Source organism: Salminus brasiliensis, chromosome 7 (genome assembly GCF_030463535.1).
Source record: "Salminus brasiliensis chromosome 7, fSalBra1.hap2, whole genome shotgun sequence".
Taxonomy (NCBI): Eukaryota; Metazoa; Chordata; class Actinopteri; order Characiformes; family Bryconidae; genus Salminus; species Salminus brasiliensis.
In genome coordinates this window covers 22,693,653-22,721,551 of record NC_132884.1, presented here as the reverse complement: position 1 = coordinate 22,721,551, position 27,899 = coordinate 22,693,653, and the positions used below count along the sequence as shown (strand labels likewise).

Sequence of the window (27,899 nt, the reverse complement as noted above, 5' to 3'; positions counted from 1 at the left end):
AGAGTAAGACTGCAAGACTGTAACACATATTTGCAGCATATAGTTAAAAGAGCACATTTGATGCTTTAAGAGGTTAAAGTTGTGCTTGTCTATAAAAGCCACTGCACCAGTTGTGAATATTATTACAAAAACTGGACTGACTAGCAGTGACATTCCCTTAAATGCCAGACAGGTAAGGTGGGGCCCATATGACCAAGCCTTTGTAACACTACCTGCCAGCATTTAAAACGTCAAAAGACCATCATTTTAAGCTAAAGAAAATGACTGTCTGTTTGTGCCTTTTTTTCACAGTAAGTATTAAATCGGGATTAGGGCTGCTGAAAGCAGCTGGACAGAGCTAAACACAGCCAGCAGTAATCATAGTGGAAGATAATCCTGTAAAGAAGCTTCCTTCAGGCTGTGAAGTAGTGTGTACTACGACCAACAGGCAAGACAAATACATGAATATATGATGCTAAATGAAAAAAGGTTAGATGAAGCAGTCTCTGAAAGCCTGATTTCAGGTGGATGATGGCCATAAGGTATGCATACGTACTTTCAAGTGGTACAGTAGTAAAACACAGGTGATGCTTTTTGTGTGCACCTTGCTGTGATATAAGATTGAAAAGGTCCCAGCACTATTCAGCACAGCAACTGTTAATCAACACAAGGCTTTTTTACCACAGCTTCATTTTTACACATACAGCCAGAGGCACTGCCGTCATATTTGAGCTACAGCTAAGAACAAGGCTGCAAATCAACCCTCTAAGAAAGATCATTTTTAAAAAGGTGTCAGAAAATAAATGCTTTTACCCCCTTTTAAACAATGCTTACATTATGCATATCCACTTAAGAGCATTTATAAAATAATATGACACCATGAAAACACTGGAGAATCACAGCTGGGTGATTCTTTAATTAGGATGAATTTAATGTCCCTGGATTATAAATTATAAATGAATGTTAGAAATGCAAAATAAATAGCTTAATAAATATAAGCTTTGTATACATTGTTTACTGCACCACTAAAGTAAAAAACAAAACAAAAAAAAACCCAGACTTTTTTTTATAAAATGTTTTAAATATCAATATTTTGATATTTTGGCTTGTCTCCAACCCAGACTTTGCCAACCCAGATGTCTCTGTTTCAAAAATAATGATAAAAAATGATACATTCTGTAAAAATCACAATGATCTTTAACAATATATTAGCATCCCCAACATTACCATCAATTACTTCCTATTTCTGTAAGGAATGTAGGGTCTTTTTTCTTGAAAAGGGTGTAAATTGTCATTAGTGCAACACGTCATTACCAACACAACAGTGATTGTGATGATAATGACTTCTGGTAATGGTAATGACAGGTTTCGCCTCAACATGAAATGCTCTTCCTGAAACTAATGTCCACTGCTTCTCAGTCCATTTGGCAGTAAGACACTAGTAGAGAGTTCTAGAGAAGACAGAGAAAAAGTAAAGGAAGAAAAAGTAAGTGCACGCTTTAGTATGACCTGGATTTCTGCACGATACCACTTGGCAAATAAATATCAAATAATTTAATTCTATATACACTCAATCTTGGCCATCATTAGGTCTTTCATTTGAAGCATGTAAACATTGTCTGGACATAATTAAAACAGAAGTATTGCTAATTTTTATTTTTAGTTAAAAGGTACAAGGAGCTCCAAACTGAAGAACCAGACAGCTATAATATAAAAGGCAGACATTTTTGTTTTGACTACAGGTTCAGTCTTCACCCTCTTCATCTTCCCAAGCTTTAAGAAAGGCCCAGCAAAGTAAAGCATAACAAGTGTACAAAACACACCGCTGAGGGAACGCCCTCTTCAAAAACACTCTCTACACACACCTGAAGATTGAGGCGGTGTTGAATATTGTGTTTAAGATGGGGTTAGGAGCGGCGTATTTGGATAATGACTCAGTGAGAAGACATGAGGGTGAACTGGTTTCCACTCCGAATTAAACTCTCACCCCACAGATCGCTTCCTCACCCACATTCCCTGGAAAAAGGCACTTTGAGCCGCCAGCAAGACAGAGAACACAGTGCATTCAGCACTTCTGCACAGGTTGACAAGCTGCCTCTCGTACAGCCCCTGACAGCACAGACACAAACTTAGATAAATGAGGACGCCAGATAGCAATACAAAGAGAGACATGAAACAGAATCGGTGGGGAAACGTGCAGCGTGATAGACAGAAGGAGCTGGAGGGGGGAAGGGAGAGGTGGAGGCAGTGAAGAGAAGGCAGGCATGTGCACACAACGAATACATATTCATGTTTGGTGACAGAAAGGTTGCTTTGTGCGCCATTCCCATTTCCATCCTTGTGCAATGAGAGTGGGATAGACTGACCTAACAAAAGACGTGGGTTAGGGGGAATAAGGGGGAAGAATAATTGCGCATGAACCACCAGCATTGTGGGGATTTGACAAAATATAGGAGTTTCATGCATTGCAGCAGCCGAGGACAATGGAAAAGCAGTGACGTCCAAATGATGTTAGTCTAAAGGTTAGCCGCTTGTATGGGCTGCTCATCTAGCATTTAATATACAGTGGTATGCAATGGTTTGGGCACCCCTGGTCATATTTTCTTAGTTAAGTGTTAAGTGAGTTAAGTGAGTAAAAGATGACCTGATTTCCAAAAGGCACAAAGTTAAAGTTGACACATTTCTTTAATATTTTAATCAAGATTACCTTTTATTCTCATTTCCAGTTTTAAATAAGTCCTGAAATGGAGGTTTGGGCATCTGCATGGTCAGTAACACGGCTTATAAACGAGCTAAGAGTCTTGCAATTCTTGTTTGGGGATTTTCCGCCCATTCTTCTTTGTAAATGTCTTCTACATTTAAACTGATGATTTATCAGACACTCACTTATAAGGTTACTAGTATTACAGAAGTGGCCCAATGTAGTGTTGGGAGTCTTGTCCAAGGACTCTTGTTGGCATAGCACTTGTCCCAGTCTCATAACCCAGTCTCCCACATGGTGTGGTAGCTCACTGGCAGGTAGTAGTATTGTCTATTGCTCTACACCAACCAGCACTCTAGTTCTGTGTGATTCTTGGACCATCTTGCCGCTCTGTTCTTGTGAGGTCTAGCCACTGATTTTTAATGATGTTTAGGTCGGTGGATTGTGAGGCCTATTCCAAAACCTGTAGCTACTCCAACGCCTCCAACATCTCAGATCTCTTGGGGTGTCCAAACCTTTTCATGATGTTCTTTTCTTTTTTCACTCTAGAATTGTACAATCCGAGACACTAATATTGTCACTCACTCTCCACTCCAGAAAACATAAGTGGACTTCAGGAGGGAAAAAAATGTAATAGATATTGTAAGATGGGCCCTTCAAGATTATTATTATTATTATTATTATTGTAGTTCTTCATCTTCTTCTTCCTAATCAGTGAGGGTGACTCTTTTTAATAGCATCCACATACTGTTAACGTTCTATACCAGCCTGTTTGACCATGTAAGACTCTTTAGTTTTACGTGTGTGATTAGGTTTCACTAGGCAGGACTATGTTTTCACTAGGTTTTTAGTGAGGGCAATAACACAAGTCTGCCGATTACAGCTTTAGTGTGGGTCTGAATTCACGTCTTGTTACAGCATTTGCTCCATCAGCAGAAAATTCAGCCCAAGAATGGGTCCACTTACTGGTTTGTTTTATAGAGCACTAGCTGCTAATCTAAAGAATGCTTTCACTGAACATTCTGGAAACACATGATATGTAGGAGAATCTTGAATTGCTCAGTATCTCGATCCCTGAAGACACTGCTTCTGTCGCAGATCATCGTCAGAGCTTGTCAGAGACTGAATATTCACCAGTCTTATAGACAGTGGCCTGTACAAGGCATATGCGGTGCTGTTGTCTGTAAGGGCCTGTTTATCACCATCTGGACAAAAGTCCAGATCAGCTAAACCCTGCAGCCAACTTCAGCAGCACCAGCCCACCATGAACTACGCATGACTAATCGAAGAGGACGTGTAATGCTAAAAAACAAGGGCTCTGTAGGATGCAGACAGGGGGAAAGACACAAATTAGCTAGTGAGGACCCTCGTGGCGTTTCCTAGCCAAAAGGAGACTCTTCTGCAGAGTAGTTTGTTGGGTTTTTTTTTTGGAATGTGACCACACAATTACACACACATCCTCCTGTCCTGCAGCAGATTCCCAAATTCTGCTCTGGAACAGTGTTTCACTGACAAACACCCACAGAGGAAATATCCACGTCTGGAAATATCAGTCGGGCAAATTCTTTAGTGCTGATGAAGACAAAGTAGAACAAGAAATATGAAATAATGCTTCCTCTATGGCCAGAATCAAAGTGTGAGTATTTGTATGCTTCCAAAAACTCCACTTAACTAAACACTCCACTCCACTAAACTCCACTAAACACTCCTAAATACAACAAAATACAGACAGAAATACAGACACATTTCATAGTTGGGTAGTTGTGTATGACGTTAACCTGCTCAGCTAATCTGAGACATGTACGCCCGCCTTTGACATTTACAGTTTTATAGTAGTGAATAGTTTATAATGCAGAGAGCGCTTGGCAGGCTCAGTATGGAACACATGTGATGGAAGTGTATAAATAAGAGTTTTAATAAGGGAGGGAAAATGTATTGTAGCTCAGAGGAAGAAGGTGAGATACAGGAAGAGGTTTAGAGAGAGAGAGAGAGATAGAGAGAGAGAGAGAGAGAGAGAGAGAGAGAGAATTCAATGAGAGAGACAATGTGAAAAAGAGGAAAATGAGAGTGAAATAATGAGGGAAAGAGACACAGGGAGGGAGAAAGAGAGAAATCAGTAAAGCAGAGAGAATCAGTAACAGTAAGAGTAATAGAGTGAGACAGATGATAATACAGATGATTAGGGGGGGAAATAGAGTGAGAGTGAGAGATGAGAAATAATCAGCGAGACATGAAATCAGAAACAAAGGAAAAAAGAGAGACAAAGGGACGGGGAAGTGAGAGAGACATATCAGTGAGAGTGAGACAGAAAAGAGAGGGGAAAGAGAAATGACAAACAGAAAATGAGAGAGAGAGAAATGAGAAAGTAAAAATGAGAGGGAGAATGAAATGAGAAGAGAAAAAATATAAAAGATATAGCAAAGAAAAAAGAGAGAAAGAGACAGTGAGGGAGAAAGAGTCAGAAATCTGTGAGAAAGTGAGGCAAAATAATGAATGTAAGGGTGAGACAGAGACATAAGAAAGAACATTTAAGAAAAGGGAGAAAATGAGAAAAAGAAAATAAAGAGAGAGAGTGATATGTGAAAGATAGAAAAAACATGGGGCAGACAGAGAGGAACAGAGGGAAAGAATTCAAATGTGTGGGAGAAAAATGTGTGAGATAGAGAGAGAAGAAAGAGAGAACAAATGAGAGGGAGAAATAAGAGAGAAACAAATGAGAGACACACACGAAGCACTACGTGAGAAAGCCAGCAACATCGAGACAGATGTAATGAGGAGAGAAGGGGATCATGAACAAGTATGTGAACTTGATTAGTCTGTGTGAAATGGAGAGAATGTGAGGTGAATGTAGCAGTGGAAGCGAGTGGGTCAGTAGTAAGAGAGAGGGGCACACCTCCTACAGACAGCATGATTAATGACTGCTCTGCCATGCGTCTCAGGGGGGACGGAGCAGTGCTCAACCCGAACCGAAGCTTTCCTCAGAGGAGATCAGCACTCAGCAGCCACATCCCTCCTGCAGTCCACCCGCTTGGCCTGATTCTGCGACCCTGTAACAGTCAGAGGTCACGGCCATAATGCGGAGATTCTGTAAATGGGTCTTTGTGATGTAGTTTACAGCCAGGGTTAAACTGGGGGTGGGGGGGGGGGGGGATTCTATATCTTCTACAAGAGTTATTTACTCCTATTTATGACTGAGTTTACTCCTCCACTTCCAGGAGAGTGGGGTCTTACTGGGAAGCTTCAAAACACACTTATGCCCACATTGCTGTTGGCCCTCTGTGTTCCACCAGAACAGTTCATTCTACAAGACTTTGTGGTATCTGGTACCAAAATGTTAGCAGCAAATCCTTGATGTCCTGCAAGTTGCAAAGTGGGGGCACTGCAGATCGGACTTGTTCTGGCATGTCCCACAGCACTATGGCTCCAACATCCAGTTACCATGCCCCATTGTAGGTATTTCCGACGGTGGACAGGGGTTAGCATAGGTGCTCTGACTACAGTGCAGCTATGCAGTTCCATAGGCAGCAGGTTATGCTTCACTGTGTTGAGACGCATTCCTCCATTGAGCATCATCAAAGATTACTGCCTAAGTAGCCTTTCTGTCAGTTCTATTAAGATGGGACAGACCTTGTAGCCATTGGCACATCGATGGGCAACTAGCAAACTAGGAACAGGGTCATGGGCACCCAAGGCCCATTGAAGGTTAGTCCCTCTGGTCCGATCCCACAGAAAAGCTACTGTAATTGCTAAAAAGATCATGTTGGCTATGTCTTGTGGAGTCCATGCTTTGACGGGACCTACACAACATTGGGCAGGTAGTAATGTTATGGCTGATCTATGTATGCCACCGCACAAAGTCACTGGATACAGCTGATACACAGCAGCGAGTAAAAGGATTAGGACGTATTTTCCTATGACCAAGCTCTATTAGGTCTATTAGGGTAGCCTGAGACGACTGGGCTAAGTCATTATCAGAAAGGGGAGATTAGTGTGTCTGCTTTCATTAGCAGGCACTGAGGTGGATGGAAAGAAAAGACAGATTGGGCGAAACCTCCGACAAACAGCTTGCACGCTGACTGACCGCGGGCTGGCTGATGGGTACGTTAGGTGTTAGGCGTTAGGCTTACTTCCTCACCCTTGCCACAGGAAGAGAGACCACATGAAAACAGGAAGCGCTCCGCATGCTCACATCAAAGAGCCTCTGGTTGGAGTTGAGATTGTCTCAAATAAGGTAATATAAGGTGAAGAAAATGACAAAAGTGGCCTAATTTAAAGCAGACAGGCGATTTCAGGGTTTCCCAAATTGAAACTCCAGTGGTTCACTCTTAGCAAATAGGATTCTTTAACTATAGTGGAACCCGTTTGGGTGCATTACAGAAAAATATATATTTTTAAAGGTTCCTCAGAGAACCATTTGTTTTTCCCCTCACAAGGGGCAGAACTCTTTGACCAGGCCAAGAACCATTTAGAACCAAATAGTTGGGTTTAAGTTGTCATGGTTTTATATAGGACAACTGATTTCACTAAAGCTTTTTAAGAGTGTATCCCACTGAATTTACTTCATTAATTACATGGGTATATATTTGCAATCCATTACCATTAGTAAGCTTTACAAAATACCAATTTTATCATATTCCATGGTAAAACATCCCCGCATCCTAATAGGAATGTCCCACACATCGAGTAAAAAATGTGTGTGTTAGTGCTTATAGCAAGAGGAACAACCTGCAGCTGAAAAAGCAAACCAGTCTCTACTTATAACTCACTTTTTCCCCTTCCAGGGAAAACAAAGAGGGGACTGTTTTAAGAAGCTAGAAATGTTTGAACTTGCCCAAGATGCTGAACGCTCTCCATGTCCTACAGTAGAGTGTGTAGCGTCTGCGTTGCATATTCATCATACCTGCATTCAGACGAAGATAAGATTTAAGAGAAAGAGTGTAAAGCGATGCAGGCACGCTGACAGGAGTGTGGGGCCTATTCAGAAATGACTGCAGGGCTCTGCTGAGCATAATGTCCTTCGTTTGCTATATTGAGTCAATGGGCGTGATTTCTATTGAAAGCAGATGATGTGTGTGTGAGAGAGAGCGCCATAGAGAGTGATGCGCTCTGAACTAGGACAGTATTCCCCCCAATATCCTTTAATGACCACCGAGGGGGGGAAGCAGGTTAATTCATTTATGCAAAAGATGAGCGCTGACATGTTTCTGCACATACTGCAAAAAACTAATGGTATCTTGTTGAGTGAAAACATCTTCAAAACAGTCAATATATCAAATGTTTCTCATTAGGAGACTTCAATAAACTGATAAACTGATAATGACTTTTATTAACCTTGAAATAAGGGCTGTGTATTGCGAGAACTTGGCTGTACCATGAATATCATGATAGAGGGGTTGCGATTTGATACATTGCGATAATGTAATTTTTTTTATTTAAACTATAAAACTGCTATCTAGTGGTTTCGGGTTTAAACACAACAAAACTGATACTGTGTTTCTGAGAACCAATCTGGGATTGCAAAACAAAATATCACGATACTTTGATATATCAATATTTTCTTACATCCCCTATTTAAAATAGCAATGGCCAAAATGGTCAATTTTAATGAACTTATGCAATCCTAAAACACTCAAGTAATCAGGGAAAGACGGGGGGAAAAACATGTGTCAAACAGCTAACACCTCGATCCCCGGTGTTTTAGAGCATGGCTTAAAAGTGAGAACACACACGTTCAATCGGGAAAGGGAGAGGCAAATGAAAGGAGGAAGAAGGGGGGGGGGAGGAGAGAAGGGGCCTGGGAGAGTGGATGGGGGATAATTCTTTATCACGGTGTGGGAGAGTGGGGGAGGGTTCGGCTGTGCCCCACACCTCTGCCGTGTGGGACTCATCACCCAACACACACACCACACACCTTTAATGAGCCAGGGAAACCATGTAGGCACTGACTGCATGCATGATGATCTCTCTCAGAGAGATGTGACATCCCCTCCCCTTCCCACCCTCACTCCACACACACACACACACATACACACACCCAAGAGATTTGTTACTATACATCAGGACATGGAGCCATGCATATGTCTTATCAGTGTTAAGTATTGTATGTACAGGAACATGGCTAACCCTGTTGAAATGACTGATTTTCTAAATGATAACTGATTATTTGCCTAAAGCAGCATTATGGAGAATTGGCCTTTTTTTCTCCTGGGCTCTACAAACAGTCAGGAAGTGCAATTTGTGCTTTGAGCCACCCCTAATGGAGATGCATTTCTGGATGAGCTGAGAGATACTGAACCATTATTAAAAGCGAAAGAAGAATGTGGACTGTCGTGGTACAGTAATATTACAGGATTTTACACAAATATTTTTATAAGCATTATCCTGCCCGCTTCACCAGTAGTGCTGAACCCAAAGGGGCAATGATATAGACGCTATTCATCCTATTACACCAACGTTTGATCCCTCAAAAACAAGAGAATTTCCTCAGACCTGATCTAACCACACATCAGAAGGGAAACTCAAAGGTTCAATGTGAGGAAAGCCAAAACCTGGCAAGGTGTGCAGGTGCTAAGCAGGTGCAAGGCTAAAAGCTAACCAAACTAACCGGCTACATTCTCCTCAGGTAGCTAATCACACGCAATCGCAGAGAGAGGACATGGAGAGGACAAAGAGAGGACACTGACAGGATGGCCTTACTGTCTGGTTAGAATAACTATTAAAGTAATGTGTTAACACTAGTTAACTTATGCCGGGCTATGCAGCTCCTGTAAGCCATTGCAGTGGTATAAAATAACCAGTTTTTTTTTCAATCCCACTAGAAAAGAAAAATTAGAGTGTTTAATTCTAAAGTAAAATAAAACATTTAAAATATCTTTTATATTTATCATAAAATCTAAAATCTTAAAATCATCTTAAAACACTCAACAGATGCAATCTGCGGCATCTTTTTAAAAGGGGATTTTTCATGTGAATCTATTTTTTACTTTCTAGTAAAATTTAAAGAATGACCAATAGAAATGATTCAAAATGACTTGGAATTAAATCTTTCTACATAGACGTCAATTGCAAGTGAGTTTTTTGTCCAACAGTATATTTTACTATTATTTCAAGTTACATTATTTGGTATTCTATATAGCCTTCTTTGCTAAGAGTGTATAATAACAATACTAACATCCGTAACTAAAAAGAAAATGGTACCCACAAAACTGTAGTGTTGGGCCTCACATTGTAATTATCCTTATTTTTCCCATAAATGTCAAGGAAATATACAAAAACAAGCACACACACACACACACACACACACACACACACACACACACACACACACACACACTCATTTAACACTGTTCCTAACTACAAGGGAAAAACAGGTGAAGTAGACTAGTGTCAGTAATGTATGTGTCCGTGCAGTTCACTCAGTAGGAAACCCGGGATCGTGAGGGGGCCTCTCCCCTGGGTTTCATGGATTACTAAACGTATAGAGTCGTCTTAAGATCAGACACGCTGCTTTCTGTCCTTGAAGAAAAGCAGGAATAGAGCACACACTGCTGCTTCAGTGAGATGTACTCACAGTCACTTCATCTCTCCTTCTCTCCTTCGTTCTCACACACAGCTGATGTCAACCCCATCTGTCTTTCCCTTTCAAGCAAGTGGAAAAAATTAGCAATTACAAGGAAGCAGTGGTAACCGAAGGAGGCACATCTAGCGTTTCCAGAAGCTGCCAGTAAAGGAGTTCAGTGTGCTGAACAGTGACAGGTCAGAGCTGCGTTATTCACAGGGATTCTGAAGGGTCAAGCTCACAAAACATGACGCATGGTCACACATAAAGGGGCCACGATAGGAACACACGGCTACTGTACTGAGCAGCTGGCACAGGCACAGTGAGAGTGTGCTCACAAAGGAAGCGCAATCATGAATAAGAATTTGACACTGTAGCTGCTCTGCCTGTTGGCTCCGAGCGCCACACACAGAAATAGCTGCTGAGCCAGTGGGTGTGGTGCCATGGCAACTGGAGCTCGGGTCTGATGTCACGGCGGATCGCCATGGCAACCGGCCCAGATTGCCTGTCGCAGCATGAGGTCAGCGTTGCTATGGGAACGCACCAGCTGAGCAATAAGCTTGTCTTTTTTTGCGGCATGGGGGACAAAGGGGGGAGAAAAGGGCATGGGCAGCACCTTCAGCCGCAGGATCTTTGGCCAGGTGCGATTTGGTCTTGTGGATGACCACAGCATTTCACATGCACTGAAGAAAAATGGGGAGAAAAGCCAGTGGCTAACTATGGAGGTAAGACTATTATTGGGTAGGGGCCCCAAATACGAGCCATTAGGCTTAAGCATCCTAAAGCTTTTTATGTAGTAACTAGAAGAAATGATTCGGTCATGATTAGGAAACCAAAAGGAGTTATTTAGCTAGTTAAGGAATTGAAACGTAATCCTAATTTCATTTTAAGGGATTAAATTGCCCTTTAACCTCCCTTTAAAGAGGGCCGACTCGTGCAGGAGGCTGAGAAGTGAATGTGGGACGCCCGCTAGGGCTCTGGGGAGCAAGGGCTCACACACACACACACACTGCAGACCTGCTGCCCCTATTCATGAATACGCATGCGACCCAACCCCCTCCACCTCAAAAGAGCTTGTCATGGCACACACTCATTGTACGGGGCCCATTAAGGATGAATGCACGTCTTAGAACCCCGGGGCAACAAACACACGCTGCCCCTCACAGACCCAGGCGTGTGGATGAAACGGCCCTGAATCTGCTTCAGCCCACAAATCTGGTGCCCCTCCTCTTGAGTGTGTTGCACAGGAGGACGTCCAACACTAAACAGACTGGCGTTTGCCGCCATCTAGTGGCAAGAGGAGCTAGGCTCAGTCTGCACTAGTGATCCTCAGTAACAGGTGTCTAGAATAATATAGCTAGGGTTTTGCTTAAACAACTGGACTGCACAGCTTTTAAAATCACACCAGCCATCAAATCCCCTCTTACACTCCCCAGAATCCCCAGAATTGTGATCTCAAGGTCCCAGTTACACCCAAAGAGCAATTGAATTTGAAAAAATTGAATATTTTATTCATTTATTTATTCAATATTTGCTCTTTGGGTGTAACTGGGACCTTGAGATCACAATTTCGTTCCACCCCGTGTAGCACATGTGATGAGAATGACAGTAAATGCTCCTGTATCCAGCCATGCTTTTTTAAAAATAGCTAAGCTTGCAAACTATCCTTGCACTAATCCACTGATCACATTATGAATGAAACATAATAAAATAAAAGCTACATGAAAGTAAATCTGTGAATACACTCACTCATCGACAGGATCTTGCAATGGCCAAATAATCCACAGGCCCATCTTCTTACGTGCACAAAGGGCTTAATATGATCTAATTATATCTAGTCAACACAGATTAATCTAAGAGCTTTAATGGAACCCCATGATGATCCATCAAAATGTGCAGGTAGTCAGCAAGTCCTGCCTTCATCCACTTAGCAGAGGCATGTTTACTTCCTAAACTGTTATGAACTGTCTGTGTAGGGCTGCACAACTCAACATATAAAACACTGAAAAGAGAAATGAAAGATATTGTATATGAGGAGCTGCTCATGAAATGGCAAAAATATATCACAATCCTTGAAGGCTTTTTTTCATCAAACGTCCTCTTTTGGGGACTGAGATTATCGTATAAAATGTCTGATGTTACATCTATAATTTGCATTAACATGAAAAAAGGATGTTATTTGCTTATATTGACTATTATGGCTTTTTATTTGTTATGGTAAATGCTTGTGTATCAATGTTCATCAACAGTTGCATAGTTTTAGAAGTATTTAACTCAGACCTTCCTGCGCATACATATTTTTAAAAGGCCACGAACACACGAAAATGGCCCCACACATGACCACAGTCCTATAACATCCTAACCACGGCAGACGCCTGTTTCTCCAGTGTCAGTTTTCTGAAAACCAAAATATGGTCACCCTACACAATACACATCTCGATCATTAGTTTAACTGAGGTTTATGAAGTACTAGCTTACAGATCATTGTAAGCTTTCCTTATAATGAGTCATGCAGGTGCTCAATATGATTTCTCACAAGAACAATCATACAGTGATATTAAGATAACACTTTATTGAAGGAAATTGCAGTAACTGGATATTGCCCACCCCCAATTGAAACCAGCAGTAAACAATCCCAGTTAAAAGCACACATTTAGAATGGTTTGAAATAGAAAAGGCTTTATTTTGCATTCCTTCCACAGCTAAGTCTCACTGACCATCTGATGTGCCATAGCAGCTCAGAAGACATTGGTCATTCATGGATGGATTATTTGTTTTTCTGTCAGCCTTGATCTCATAAATCATCACTAAAAGACAAGTCACCTTCATGTCAACAGCAACAATCAGTCAAGGGGAGAGAACTAATTAAATAAAGATTTCCATGACAGATCAGAATGTTGCATAGCCGATGTATTGACAAAGTAAACTGACAAATGTGTGAGAAGAATCAGGGTTACTACTAGAAACATACAGCAGCCATTCAGGAGTCTTTCCTGGGTCAGTAAGCTCCTCTGAAATACAATCAGAAACTGGCACCTTAAGAACATTATCCTTGTTGCTGTGGACAAATCTTGAATACACAGAATGAGAGTTCTCTACGAACGGATTACTTCTTTCCAAGTGACAAACTGCAAGGCAAGCACAGTTTCAAAATGTGTCAAAAACAGTGTCCACAGCATGTATTTAAAGCATTCAGATTTTCTTTTTTTAAACAGCAGAATTATAGTCTATGGTCCTGTTTTCATTATTAAATCAAAGTAACAGTGATCTGATCATACGATTGAGACAAGAATAGTGTGCCGATTTACTGAATTAATTTGCTTATTTGTAAATAACCAGTGCCTTTTACTATTTGCATGAAATCAGGCTGAAAAAAGGGGATTTAAGATCAATAATACAGGACTATAAAAAAAATTTAGCGAAATACTTGTAATAAGGCTCAACTAATCAATAAGATAAAAAATAATAATAAAGAAAACAGACTGATGAGTGTTACAGTTTAGCTGTTCTTTCATGATAATAAAAAAAGAATTGAAGATATCAACTCTGAGCAAACATGCAGTTCCCCAGCTCTGCCAGATCTGCTAACCACTTTAGGAGTAATGAGGGGAGAGAGTGCCATCTACCCACCCATCTACAGACTTCGGCTACCAATGGCAAAGTGGCATGGCTCGGGATTCTCCGGCAAAACATCAGCAACACATTACACCGCTGAGCCTCTTGTTGCCCCAAAGGTATTCTTACATTTGGTAGTGTTTAAATCTTATGATTAATCTGATGAATCTCTGTGCATACTGGGGATGTTGCACAATTTTGTTGTACTCAAACAATGGCAATAAAGTCCTGTAAAATTCTATTTGCTTGTGTTGAACTGTCCTTTACAGGCAACAAATGCTTTTTTATGTTAAATCAATTGTTTTAATTAATTTTTTGAGCACAAATCTGGTTACATTTCTCAAATTTCATAGAGTGCTTGGAGACATCTCCCCCCAAAAAAGTAAAAAAAACTGAAATACTGAACAAGATGGAAAACTTACTTGTTAAAAGAGTCATCCTGGAGGTTCAGGACTAGACTATCTGCATTCAGGTACACTCTGTTCTGGGAGGCTGAAACCTGCAACACACACTCGATCTTGTAAGGCTTTCAACACAGCAAGCATTAAACTAAGATGAACAAAAGTCTAAACCACTGATGACATACCGTTTTGGCGATAGCCTGAGCAGCTCGGATTCTTCTGAGCTTTAGGTATCCAGGATTCTTTGTTACCGCCTCTCCTAACTACAGAACAGAAATAATATGTCATAAGTCATATCAACATTTGGGCATAGTAATATAGATATAATACACAATATAATATTCAACATAGTATTTTAACAGCATGCTGGATTTAGAGACCTCCACAGAAAAATAAGACTGAATTCCTGAATGTGCAACCTTTATCTATAGTGTACATGACAGCATTTTACCATTCATACCATTTTAGCTGCTTGAGCTTCTCCTTCAGCTTGGATAATCTTCTGCTTCTGTTCTTGTTTGGCTTTCTCCACAAAGAACTGAGCTCTCTGGGCCTCCTGCTGGGCTGGAGGAAAACACAACAGGTCATTGATATGTAGGTACTACACACACATGCACAAGTTAAAAGATTTGAGATTACCCGGTTACATACCAACTTGTTTGGCCTCCACAGCAGCTGTATACTCTTTACTGAAGCTCAGTTCTGTGATGGCCACATCATCGAGAATGATGTTGAAGTCTTTAGCCCGCTCAAACAGCTCCCGACGAATCAGCAAAGAAACCTGCTCACACACGCACGACACTCAAATTCAAAAACATTATTCCAGCTTACATTCTGGTGCACATAGTGAGTGCGTACTGTTGCTTGACGACTTTACCATTACCTGACTAAGTTAAAAATTAGAAGTGCTGTGCTTCACCGTTTTAAATCAAGTTCAAAATAAATAAATGTAAAATTAATTGAGTCACAGTACAGCTGGGTAAAGCTGAAACATTTACATTATCCAGAGCGACTTACAAAGTGCTTTGCTATTTACCCAAGAAAAACTTTAGCTAGTTAGAACAGACTAATAATTCAAGAGATACCTCTAAGCTTTAGACATTACTAAACACAAGACAATAAGGTGACCATAGTACTCTAATCGTCCAAGTATTCTCGGAAGAGGTGGGTCCTTAGTCTGCGTTTGAAGACAGCGAGCGTCTCGGCCGTTCGGACACCCAGGGGAAGCTCGTTCCACCACTTTGGTGCCAGGACAGATAAAAGCCTGGACGCTTGTCTTCTGCGGATTTTGAGGGATGGCGGGTCGAGCCGAGCCGTACTTGAAGCTCGAAGGGCTCTAGGTGCGGATCAGCTTTTGACCATTGCCATCAAGTATGGAGGGGCTGGTCCGTTCTTGACTTTGTAGGCCAGCGTTAGGGTTTTGAATCTGATGCGGGCAGCTACAGGAAACTACTGCAAGAACAGGGAAGGCCTGAGCATAAACGCACAGAGCTTTAAAAACATATCAATATAGCTTCATAAACCCTGCATGAAAGGCAACCAGATTGAACATGAGGTGTTACTTTTAAAATACTCTCTTTTACTAGTTTATACTTTATATTCCCTAAAACTGGATCTAACCCCCACCCCAACTGGACGGTAGTTTAACAGAATAGCAAACAAAAACAAACAAATAAATAAATAAAAAAGAAGAAAAATGCCCTTGATTATGATTTTACCTGAGCTCTTTGCGTAATGAGCTGGGATGCATTGAATTTGGCCACCACACTCTTTAGGACCTCATTTACAATAGAAGGCAGCACACGTTCATCGTAGTCCTTCCCCAGATGCTGGTACAAGTGAGGAAGGTTGGAGGCCACAGGTCGTGACAACACACGCAGCGCAATGTTCACCATCTGAAGGTCTGACACACCAGAAAAATAAGAATGGATATGAGGAATATCCTTTCAGGCCTGTGAAACAACACTGTACACAGGATCTGGTTTATTCAGAATACAGAGTAAATACTTCACTGAGAGATTAACCTACTGCAGACGTTTTAACTATCACAAGATCCCAGCCTTCCAATAAACTTTTCCTAGCAAGTAGTATAAATTTACAAAGCCACTGGTAATTTAATTGACTGCATTATTGTATGGGTAATCAATGAAAAAGAGGTTTTAAGAATAATAATGGAATGAATAGTCCAGCATAAGGATAAGGATACTGATATCTACCTCACTGCAACATTTACCTTTACTTCCAGTCAAAGAGGAAATCTTCCGTGGTCTTGCTCGGATATCATATATAATGGGGTACTGAAACCATGGTATCCTTTAAGAAAAGAGAGAAAGTTGCAATACATATCTGAGCACTGATGGTATATTAAAGATGCAATAGAATTTTTGCTTAAAGCAACAGCAGGGAGAATGCGGACTATGTGGAGCCATTTCAAAATCTTTATAAGAAACATTTCACTTGAAAACACTGATTATGCCAAGTAATATTAAGAGAGTGTTCATCACCTAATGACAAAAAAAGACATCAAATATAGCTTAAAATTGTGAACTTCACTGCCTTAGATGAACAGCCATTCTCTGTTGTTGAGGATGTCTGATTTTGTAGTTACATCGTGTACTCACTGTAATACATGTAAAACTTATTTTTAATAAAGGGACAAAAAACACAACAACAAAAACGTTCATCCCAGTGTCTCCTGAACTTCGGTTTTGGTTTCAGACTTATGTCAACACTTCTCAAAATCCTCACCTGAAGTGGAGCCCCTCAGATAGAACAGTTTCCATTTGCATTCCACCAATTCTGCTAAAGATGATTGCTCGCTGACCACCCTCCACTGCAAGAAGAGCATTATTAGTAAATTACAAATCAGTCATCTTTTACATTTAGAATGCTGATTTTCCTCAGTCTACAAACTTGCACTGAATCTGCGATGCGATAGGCTCACATTAAGTCTCACTAACCTCTCATGTTCAGGAACTTTGAGCCAAAATGTTAAGACCACTTATAGATGATGACAATAAACATTATCTTATAACAATAGAGCAAGGTCCAAGATAAATGTTAGAGAGTCTTATAAGCAACATGAGTGCATCTCCAAAACGGCTAAATTTGTGCTCTTGGCAATATGTGATGTGTGTGGTACTGACAGCAGTACCAGGAGGGACAATCAAAAACCAGGGACAGGGTAATGAAGGTTACCCCATCTAGGCGGAATCGACAGGTGGGATACTGTGACTCAACTTTTCATTGATGAGGAGGAATATGACTCACACCTTGTTGTGTAGCTGCAGACCAGTCAGTCAGTCAGTGTGCCCATGCTAACCACTGTCCACTGACTAGAGTTACAGCCTACAATAGGTTCACAAGCATTTGGATTGGTCCTCGGAGCAAAAAGGTAAAGAGTACTGTTTTCTTTCGGCCAATCATGGATGGAACGTGGACTAGGTGGGTTCCAGGTGGACAGGGGCTCTGAGTGGGTTTGTACATAATGTTATTATTGGGACCCAGAAAGGCTTTCCAAACGGGCCCCATCGTTAAAGCCCACCCCAAGCTCATATGGGTCCCATCTAGGCCCCATGTATGGCGTACAACCCAAATGGGGCCCATGTTTAACCCCTCGTGGGCATCCATATGTGGGGCCAATGTGGAAGCCATGGACAAAATTTTCACATGGGCATGTAAACGCCCAGATATACATACAATACATACAATATACGTACAGCTCCTTTATTCTAAGACAAAAGCCTGTGTTTCTTCGTCACTCAGATGTGCATCTCAAAACAGTGCCACATATACAGTACCTGTATATGTGGCCTCCTTGACTCCATAGGCAAGTGCGCCAGCTCCAATCAGTAATTTCACTCCAAGTCCTGGGCCTTTTGAGCCAGACATGCGACTGGCAACATCCTTGAGGATCTGAAGTAACCTCTGCATAAAGGAAGAGAAACCATTACAAACATCACATATCCTGGAACCGGAGTGTGTAGCACCTATACACACATCGAACCTGTGTGCTCTCAGTCTACAACTACCCAACAGCTACAACTGGCCAGATGTTTCAAGCTGGAAGCTGTGGGTCGAGCCAAGTTCATCCAAGTGTCTGTAATTTTCTCCTTCCTTTCCAAATGATGTTTCCCATATTTACACTCCACACCATCAAAACTTAAAATAGCACCAGCACACCGCCTACTATCCACACTTTATTCAGAACATTTAGCTAGTGAGAGGAGACCTGGTCACATGTACGCCTAGCTATATATGACAGTTAGCTAGCTACAATTCTTGAATGGTCGTTTTGGTAAAAACATGGTGAAATATCAGTATTTTAGCATTACTGAACCGAGAAAATACTCACGAAAACACGTGCAAAAATGTTTACTACACAGCAGCATGTTGGCTGAACTGGTAAACGCCGGTAACGTTACCCTGTCATGCCAGGGGCTGTTAGCAGACTTTGCTAGCTGCAGCTCAGCACATGCTTGTCGTGATCAAACACCAGCGATGTGTAACCATTCAAGCGAAACCTTGAAAAATCACCAGTGAACAATCAATACCATTCTTAATTTTCCATCTTAAACATGTCAAATACACTGTGGGGTTTTACAGGTAAAGAACACGGGGGCTTAACTGCAGCGTTAGCTGTCCGAGTCACAGGGTACGGAGAACACCTTTTATGTGCTTTAGTAATAAAAGGCAGAGCGCTCTTAACACTGTCAGATAAACACAGTCACCTGGTGCTGGATGTCGAGTTGTCTTAAACCATTACCTTGTGCACAAATACAATAATTACAGTTTACTCACGCTGGGCTCTTTATTCGCCATGCTCTCTCACAGACAGCCAAGGTCGCCGCGGACCAACTTCCGTTCGGACACAGGGATTGCTGGGATTTGTAGTCTTTTCGCATTTGCGTTATTTTGAGACGATCGACGGACCAAAGAACAGTGGATGGTGATATTATTTCTTTATTAGTTCACCAATGAAATATGAGACGGAGATGTTAGCACGGTTCTTCTGAGGGTAGACTTAACTAAGTCTAATTTAACATACAGACCAACATGGTCACGTAAAATGAAGTATTACATTATAATAATAATAATTATGTAATTATGACTGGTTTTACTATATGAAACATGCATGCACAATACACTAGACGATACATTAGAAGTGGACCTCAAGAGAAATAAAAATGTAAAATATGACCCTTTAAGGTGACTGTAGTTCACTGTAAACAAAACATTTAAGGATTGAGTTTTCATGGTTCCATATATAACCATTGCCTTTTCCCTCGAAGAACCCATTTGTTAAGACGGTATATTGTCTATTACACAGACTATTAAAGTAGAGCATACAGTCAAAAGATTTAGCTCATTTTTTTAAGGGTAACAACAAAGGTAAGAAAAGTAATGAATGAAAGTCAGACTGATGTATTTAGTAAACTTCACTTTGTTTTATTTAATGTCTGTTACTCATAGATATCATTTTATTAAAAACTTCAGTTCTACATATTTAGACTATAAATGATGACTTTTTGGACTCTGACCTGTCAGATTTCCAATGTTAATTGATAAGTATGTCTCTCTTTTTAAAGAAAGTGAAACCGAATTTGACATAATTTGTTAAGTCTTATTTTGGTCAAAAAATAGCTGGATGCTGCATGAAAAATACCAGACTTCTATTTGAAACACTTTCATTTTTCCTCGCACTGGAAGTGCTGGTTGGTCTAGATGATGTTACAGCCTGGAATCAAGGTTTCAGCTTAGTGCTAAGGGCTTTGTTAATAAGTACATAAGACTCTTGAGAAGACATTTTGGTTATGATTAATGCCTAAAGGTTTACACTGGTTACACACTTACACAAACCTAAACCTAGTGAGCCAGTACTGCCTTCAGGGTCTCGTTCAATTCTGAACATGAAGAAGTAGCTCAGCATAAGTTAACTGTTTAGATTTAAGGCTCCCTGAATAACTCCCTGGGAAAAAAAAAAAAAAAAAAAAAATGTCACTCGTGTTGAGAGCTTCCCCTTCCACATAATTTTTCCACAAGTCTATTTGATTGTAAACCACACACCAGAATAAAAGGAAAAAGGCACCAGTCAAGGGTATCAATATTTTAATTCATAATTACATAATGTATTTAAACTGCCTATCTTACAGTGTTGCTAAAAAAGAAAAAAAACAAACAAACAAAAAAACCCAGACACAATTTCAGCAACCACAAAAACCGAGAGCAAATGTTTAAAAACAGAAGACAAGGAAGCAGTGTACAACGCAGGATACATTTCGATAAAAGAGAGGGCGGAGGAAGAAATGTACAAATGCAATAATTTACATGGTCAGGTTGTGATGGGCAACATTGCAGTTATATACAAGTCTTTATCTGTCATTAGACTGGAATGACTGTTTGACCTGAAATTTGTTTTGCTCAAGTTGTTCCCTTTAGTGCCGCTGTCATGGTGCCACGGATATGCTCATTATCCAGAGTCTCCTCTGGCCATAAAAAAATGTGCAGGCATGTGTGCATCCTACTGAATGACAGAATAAAAAAAAAAAAAAAAGAACCTCAGACGTAGAAAAGTCGTACCCGGGAGGTGCTGACGTGAAGCTCGTCATCGTAGAACTTGGTCTCTATAACAACATTTCCACTATAAAAGACAAAAACAGAAACATTCAGGAACTGAACAATAGATAGAAGAGTGTTCTTCAAAAGGACTTTTAAACAGTGCGGTAAATGTCTCACGTTAACACGTTAGCAGGCATCATCTGTGACTCTGGTGCTGCCTCTATCAAAGACTGCCATGTGTTGGTAGAATTGGGTATCACAAAGCCAAATTCAAAGAACCACTCTGGGGGAAGGAAATACGTTAAATGGTTACATAAAATCATTAAAGAAGAGCAAATGAACACAAATTATACATAATATACATAAATTAACAAATATATTTAAATATTATTAATATTTAAATAATAATCTATTTTTATGTCTCAAATAATGTTAGCATACAACTTAAAAATTTCATTAAGACAGCTTAAAAGAATGTGTGTAGAAATACAAAGTAATAAAATGCTTTTATTAATGATAACATTTAATAAAATGATGTACTGTACAAACTGTGTAAAATTTAAAGGATAAGACAGTATGCATGATGGGAAACAGGGGATCCTAACCTTCTAGACACTGGCCTTTGAAGAGCACTTTTTGTTCCAGGCGGAATTTTTCCAGTTTTTCTGATGAGGAGAAATTAAGCTCTCTGGAGACAGCTTTACATTTCAAGATCTTCTTGGGAACTCGAGCTAGAAAAGACAAAAGTGTGGCATCTATAGATTCACCCCTGTATTCATGCCCTTAAACACACCATATAAATATAAAATGGGCTGACATATATAGCTAACTATAGCTCAACAGGAATGGCAGTGACTATTTAAAACCACTTTAGCTACTCTCTACTATTATTTTTCAAACCTTGAATATCCAAATGGAAACAGGGGATTTTAATACTAGACAGAGTACATTACAAAAACAGCTCTACTACTGCTGTATTGTTATTATTATACCATTGTTTTGACAATTTCCAGTGATTATAATAGTGGCATAACTACAGCATGGATAAGACCATTCAGTCTGCAGCTAAAGCCTCTAATAGCTTAAGCGAAACCTCAGATGAACTACTGTCCTTAGAAAACAGAGCCAACAGCTTTGAAACGAGTTGACACTGTGGAGCATTCATACCTTCATGTTCTACACCAGGAACAGAGAGATCTTCAGTACCCTGCCAGAGAACCTTCCCCGTCTCTGCATCCCTCAGGTTCATCCAGTTTCTGGTGACAGGTTAAGGCTGCTGAACTCTGAGGGAAAGTTCTTCCATCTGTTTGCATATAACGTGGGTCTATTCATTTCTAAACCACAAACAAATATTCTCAAGCACCCCAGCAAATGTCAGCCTTATACTACACTAGTCAAACTCTTACTGAAGTAAAAGACTTTTAAAACAATGAATTGTGATAATCTACTGTGCTCCAAGTCAGATACATCTGACCTCTTGATCTTCAGACCACCTGTGTCTCATCCAGCCCTCTCCTCGAAGTGCACAAACACAGTGGTCTGTCAGTGGCAGGCCACAACACAACACAAACCCCCATAGTAACCACTCACCAAGGGACCAGTACTACTCCACACTACACTCTTAGAAATAAAGGTGAAGATGAAGGGTTGCCAAAGAGATGCGAGTGTGAAGAACCTTTAAATAGGTAAAGAACCTACACATTCTCCAAACCTTTAAAATGTTCTTATTACAAACTGGTTCTTATGGAAGGAACTATGGTGCTGTTACTGCATCACTCAAAGACTGTATACAACAGTGTTTGTATATAACATGATACAAGCTCTTTTCCCCTCTGAAATTTACTGTTGGAATGGGTACATTCCGATGGTTTATTTTAAATATTAGTTTTATTTATCTGTGCATAAATTAAAGAATATTCCTTTCAAAACAGACATTTTTATTCTTTATTATAGTTAAAAATTCCAAAATGCAACCCACAATTAAGACAAGCAGCACTACTGATTATCGGGATGCTAAAATTAAAAAAAACTGATGCTTCAACTGGGTCTGTTGCTGATGGACTAGGCCATAGCACAAGAGATTAGTGGTGACAGGTGTCTTCAGGATCACACCAGCTGTGTATACCAGCGATGCACAGCGAGAATCGCAGGGGAGAGACCCTTTACCTTGCAAACAATGACACAGTCTTGCTAATTAGTCCCAAGGCTACACCGCTTTCACGGAAGTCACATGCATTTTTAAAAAGTTACCCACTGTTTCAAATCTGCCATTTACAATCAAGCCTCGCAAAAGAATGAGGCACCGGCTTAAAAGACATGTCAGCAGATTGTCATTGTCATGAGATAAACGTTAATTGACTAATTAACCAGATGTTCTTACCTAAATCAAACCAAATGAAGAACATAGGGGAGTTTAAATAGTAGTCAAAGCAATTTGCACACTAACCCTCACATCTGTGTGTTGTCACAGAGTAATGCTAAGAAGCACTTCAGATACATTAAGGAAAAGACATTAAGTCTCTACACAGCAAACTCGGGTCTTAACAAAGGAGCGGTGTGTGCAGCGATAACCTCATGAGAATGTGTACTTGTGCTACATGTGCTACTCTGAAGGGATACTACTTTATACACTGCACTTACCCCTGAGGCTCACAGCCAGAGAATCACAGATACAAAACACTACAATACACCAAACAAACAGATCCTCTTAGATGTCTGGATCATTCTGTACCATGCAGAGCAAATATAGAGCAACAGTGTGACAAAAGGGATGAGTGGACGTTCATGTTGTGCAGCTACAACAGAACTGATTGATATACATGTTACATTATTAATACATCTACGATAATTAAGAACTAGACTTATTTTCTTTGTTCAAACAATAAACAGAATTTTGGAGTGATCATAATAAACCAAAACGCAACAGGTCAACTGAAACTAGCAAACATTCTTGTTGGCCTGGCTGTACTGTACTGTACTGGAATAGAAGTTCATCTGCTCCCATTACAAAGTTATAAACTTCATAGATATAACCTTAACCAGTCATTTCTATGGATAAGGCAAATGTTTAAAAGACTCAAAGCCATTACTGTAATGAGACTTTGAGAAACACCCGGCGCAGCCAGGGATGCGAGTAGCATAAGGCAAATCCCTGTCCTTGCAAATAAAGGATTTAAGATTTACCAGCCTGTAAGATACACCCTTACCTTCCCAAAGAAGGTCACACACATATCCTACTGTAACTTACAACATGAGCACATTACTCTACAAAACACAATGCCATATCCGAGCTGCCACTACAGGCCCTTACGGAACGTTAAATGAATCCAACCCACCTTTCGTGACGGCTACAGCATGGCAGCAGTGCAGGTGTGATTATTCTTGTCGGACTTACCGAGCCAATTTTAGGAGCAGCAGGCAACGTTATGTAAACCAAGTACCAGGAGCAAACTCACAGTGAGGTGATTTCACTGGATAATGCACTTTGATTCCAAGAAGAAGGTGCCCACAAACATCTAGCAGCTTCCTAATGTCTAAATGTCTGTTTAAATATGACCTGCCACACAAACTGGACACAATCAGACATTTGAGCAACATTTTAGCTTCAACTGTGCAGGAGCTGAGTAATAAAGAAGATGCTAAACTGACCATGTTTAGATCAGGTCGCTCTAATAAAATTGAAAAGAAAAAAAAAGATAAAGAAAAAAATGAGTATAATGAGTACATCTGCAAACAGCGTTGGAAGTATGCGGCTACTACATACTTCAATAAAATTTCAGCTTATAACAGACCAAAATAACTGAGTCTGGCTGTGAATCAGTGGTAAAACCTGGCTGACATTTGCATCTAATAAAGCTAAAGTTACTACCATAAATACAGTCATAATAATCATTAGCTAGCAATTTGTAGGCCACTTAAAATATACCAAAACTACCATACATTTTTTTTACACAAGAGAGAAACGAAAAGTACTACATCAGTTAGTCTGGTAAGGCATCTACAGCTAGCCTGCAAAAGAGGAGTTCTCCAGCAGGCCACTACTAAGACATTAGCTTTAACTTAACACTGCAACATAGTCACTGCAAACAACTGTGGAATTAACTTTAAAATAAGAGCAATTTAATATATATCTGAGAATCACAGAATAAGCAGCTATGAGTTAAAGCTATAAGGAGTCATTACATTACTTACTGAACTATTCAAATAATAAGCACTACTATTATACTACTATTATATAGAAACTTAATAAATGCAAATTAAGTGTGACTAAAAATGCTAGTTATTGTCTGTGATAAAAAAGAGAATATTGTTAGAAGCTACTCATTAAAAATGAAAAATAATTGAGAAACTAACGTTAGCCAGGTATTTATTAGCTAGCTAGCACTACCTTGCTAACGGTCCTTGGCTCGCTAATCCTGCTAACCGGACCGCAGCGCGACCACCAAGATAAATAACGTTCGCTAGGTAGAAAATTAATTTAGTTAAAAAGTAAAAGTTTAACGAAACAGTTCTGTGTTTATACGATAATTTCGTGCCCTTCTTACTGAAAGCTACGCTGGCGTTTTCGCCCCAAGTTTGAAGGATACAGTTTAAAGCCCTTCAGGATCTCCTTCGCCCTGTCTTCATCCGAAGACATCGTTACGAAAATCGTCCGCTTCACTGAATGGAGAAATAGAAAACTGAAACAAAATAGAAAGCAATTCGCTAAAATACTCGACACGCTGTGGCGTGTTAGCCTTGTTATTAGGTGAACTAGCCAGCTGGATAACACACTTTATAACAGACAGCGCTGCTTTTAATCTGAACAGATTCGCTTCGGCTACTTCGCTCCAGCCTACTGTAAATAGATTTTCGGCGGATATTGATTGACAGCTGATTTGCCCTACTACCTTGCGCGTCTCGGGAGCAACTGCACAAATGGACCAATCGTGATAGAGAATTCCGTACTAGGGCGGGGCTTGGTTGGTTGACAAGGGACGCGTCACCGGTGGCAACTAGAAAGGTCCTTTGGATGCAAACTACGGCGTCTCGAGTGGAACAAACGGTGCTGCGCTGTCCAGACGAGTTCGTCTGAAACGGTCCTGTTTTCTATTAGATCAAGGACTGAGGACTGGAGCAGGAAACAATTTATATAGGACACGTGCCTTAGTGTATTTATAAACCAAAAAGACGAAGAGTTTGGTAAAAAGATAGATCATTTAGAATAGGCTAACGAACGAGGCTCTGAGGATTCTCCCAAAAGCTCCCACTAGACCATTGACAAACATGTTACTTTACTGAAAACGCTAATGGTAGGCAGATTCCACTGCGAATTATTAAGGTATTAGGATACACAGACACAGAATACGGATATACACGAATATAGTGTTATTTGTTTACCAAATTATCAATAGAGAAGTGCATCAGTTAGAGAGATATACCCCCACCCCTTCCTTCTGGAGTGATGGAGCCCCATCCAATATCTTTTGGATAAGATGGAGTGTAGTTTGTGGCCCAGGACTAACCACCAAGATATCCTGAACACACTAATGCAATGTTCCAACATCAAGTGTAAAGCCTTCCCAAGAAAGTGGAGGGTATTACTGCAGCAAATGGGGCCAAAACGCCAGCCGAACCCTATGTTTGGGACAACTTCTTACAATAAGTTTTTATTTTATTTTATTTTTTTATTATATTTCTGATACCAGATACCAGAATTTTAACTACAGTTCCAGACGAAGCCCTTTTAAGAGTGCCTCTATGCTGAGATGCACAGATTAACCATAACACTACAACCAATGACAAGTGATGGGAACAGCATTGTATGCATTGCATGATTATCTCATTACAGTGGCACTTGTCAAGGAGTGGATATAATAGGCAGCAAGTCAACTGTCATCAGAAAAATGGGCAAGAATAATGATCTGAGACACTCTGACAAAAGGCAGGTTGGAATGGCTAGACGACTGGGTCAGGACATCTTAAAAAACGTCAGGCAGGCTTTGTGGGGTGTTACTAGTGTGTTAGTACCCACTAAAAGCAGTCCAAATAAGGACAACTGAACCAGCAACAGGGTCATGAGTGCCCAGGGCTTATTGATGTGATCTATGTAGGTCTCCCCCCTCAACTTACAAGACTTAACAGATCTGCTGCCAACATATTGGTGCCAGATACCACAGGACACTTTCAGAGGTCTTGTGGAGTCCACCAGAGCTGTTTGGGTGGCACAAGGGGTACCTACACAATATGGTGGATGATTTTTGAATGTTATGGCTGATCGATATACAGTTCGATATACTAATGTCTCCAACAGAGTTGAACCTTACATAACTTAATGGATAGTCTTTTACAATTTTACTTACAACCTTTACTTACAAACTGAGTCTGAAAGAATATGAGTATTCGTTCTTCAACCTATATAAAGTTATTTCTTAGAATTATGAGAACTTCAAACATCCTCTGATTTATCACCCTGAAATTAGTCTAATATTAGTCTAATATGAGATTATTCTCATATTAGTAGCGGAATAGGACATGCACTATGCTGGGCTCTTTAAAAAATGTAATTCAAAACACCATACTTTACAAATATTAAAATATTAAAAGTCAAATTGTCTTAATTACATCAATAACTGTACTTGGCACATGGAGTACTTTATATATGATTTAGTGATTTACTGCCCAGCCCTTGACAGATAATGAGATGGAACAAGTTAGAACTGTTGATAGTCTTTGGCATAGACCCCGTCGTCACCCCAGTTCTTGCACCATCAGAACTCTTGCAGATTCTGCCGAACTTTGAGGCAGGGGCCGGAGCCTACCCCGGCCATCCGTCGGGACCAAACTGGTGGCGGTGGGGAGGAAGGAGGGAGTGACGTCACTTCTGAAAGCAGCATGTAAGAGGTCTTTTAATACAGGTGGTGGCTGGTGATTGGCTAAAGGCAGTGACACTGATGCTGCAGTGCTGGTAGAACTTTTGCTAGAGCTTTCATTTATTTTATTAGAGGGATATAATTTTAATGTGTTTCTCTTCTGACGTGCATTCTCCCTGTCAACACTCTTCCTGGTTTTGTGTGTTAATTTATCATGAGAACTAAAAGGATGTATA

At 40.3% G+C, this 27,899-nt stretch overlaps 3 protein-coding genes across 3 annotated transcripts in view; 1 reads left to right on the top strand and 2 right to left on the bottom strand.

Annotated features, from left to right (window-relative positions):
• The window catches only part of tmem131 (transmembrane protein 131), a 389,736-nt gene that overhangs the window by 115,411 nt on the left and 246,426 nt on the right, over positions 1-27,899 (top strand). The gene's annotated exons all lie outside the window — the stretch shown is intronic.
• On the bottom strand, positions 12,796-19,121 carry phb2b (prohibitin 2b). The gene is made up of 10 exons (XM_072684157.1): positions 19,055-19,121; positions 18,055-18,181; positions 17,003-17,087; positions 16,488-16,567; positions 15,973-16,157; positions 14,906-15,035; positions 14,715-14,818; positions 14,440-14,517; positions 14,276-14,352; positions 12,796-13,366 (listed from the first exon to the last, which is right to left on the bottom strand). Exons 1-10 carry the CDS (start codon positions 19,073-19,075, stop codon positions 13,345-13,347), a joined length of 909 nt encoding a protein of 302 aa, XP_072540258.1. The 5' UTR covers positions 19,076-19,121; the 3' UTR covers positions 12,796-13,344.
• pde6d (phosphodiesterase 6D, cGMP-specific, rod, delta) lies at positions 20,346-25,642 on the bottom strand. The gene is made up of 5 exons (XM_072684158.1): positions 25,399-25,642; positions 21,980-22,068; positions 21,418-21,543; positions 20,990-21,095; positions 20,346-20,894 (listed from the first exon to the last, which is right to left on the bottom strand). Exons 1-5 carry the CDS (start codon positions 25,446-25,448, stop codon positions 20,813-20,815), a joined length of 453 nt encoding a protein of 150 aa, XP_072540259.1. The 5' UTR covers positions 25,449-25,642; the 3' UTR covers positions 20,346-20,812.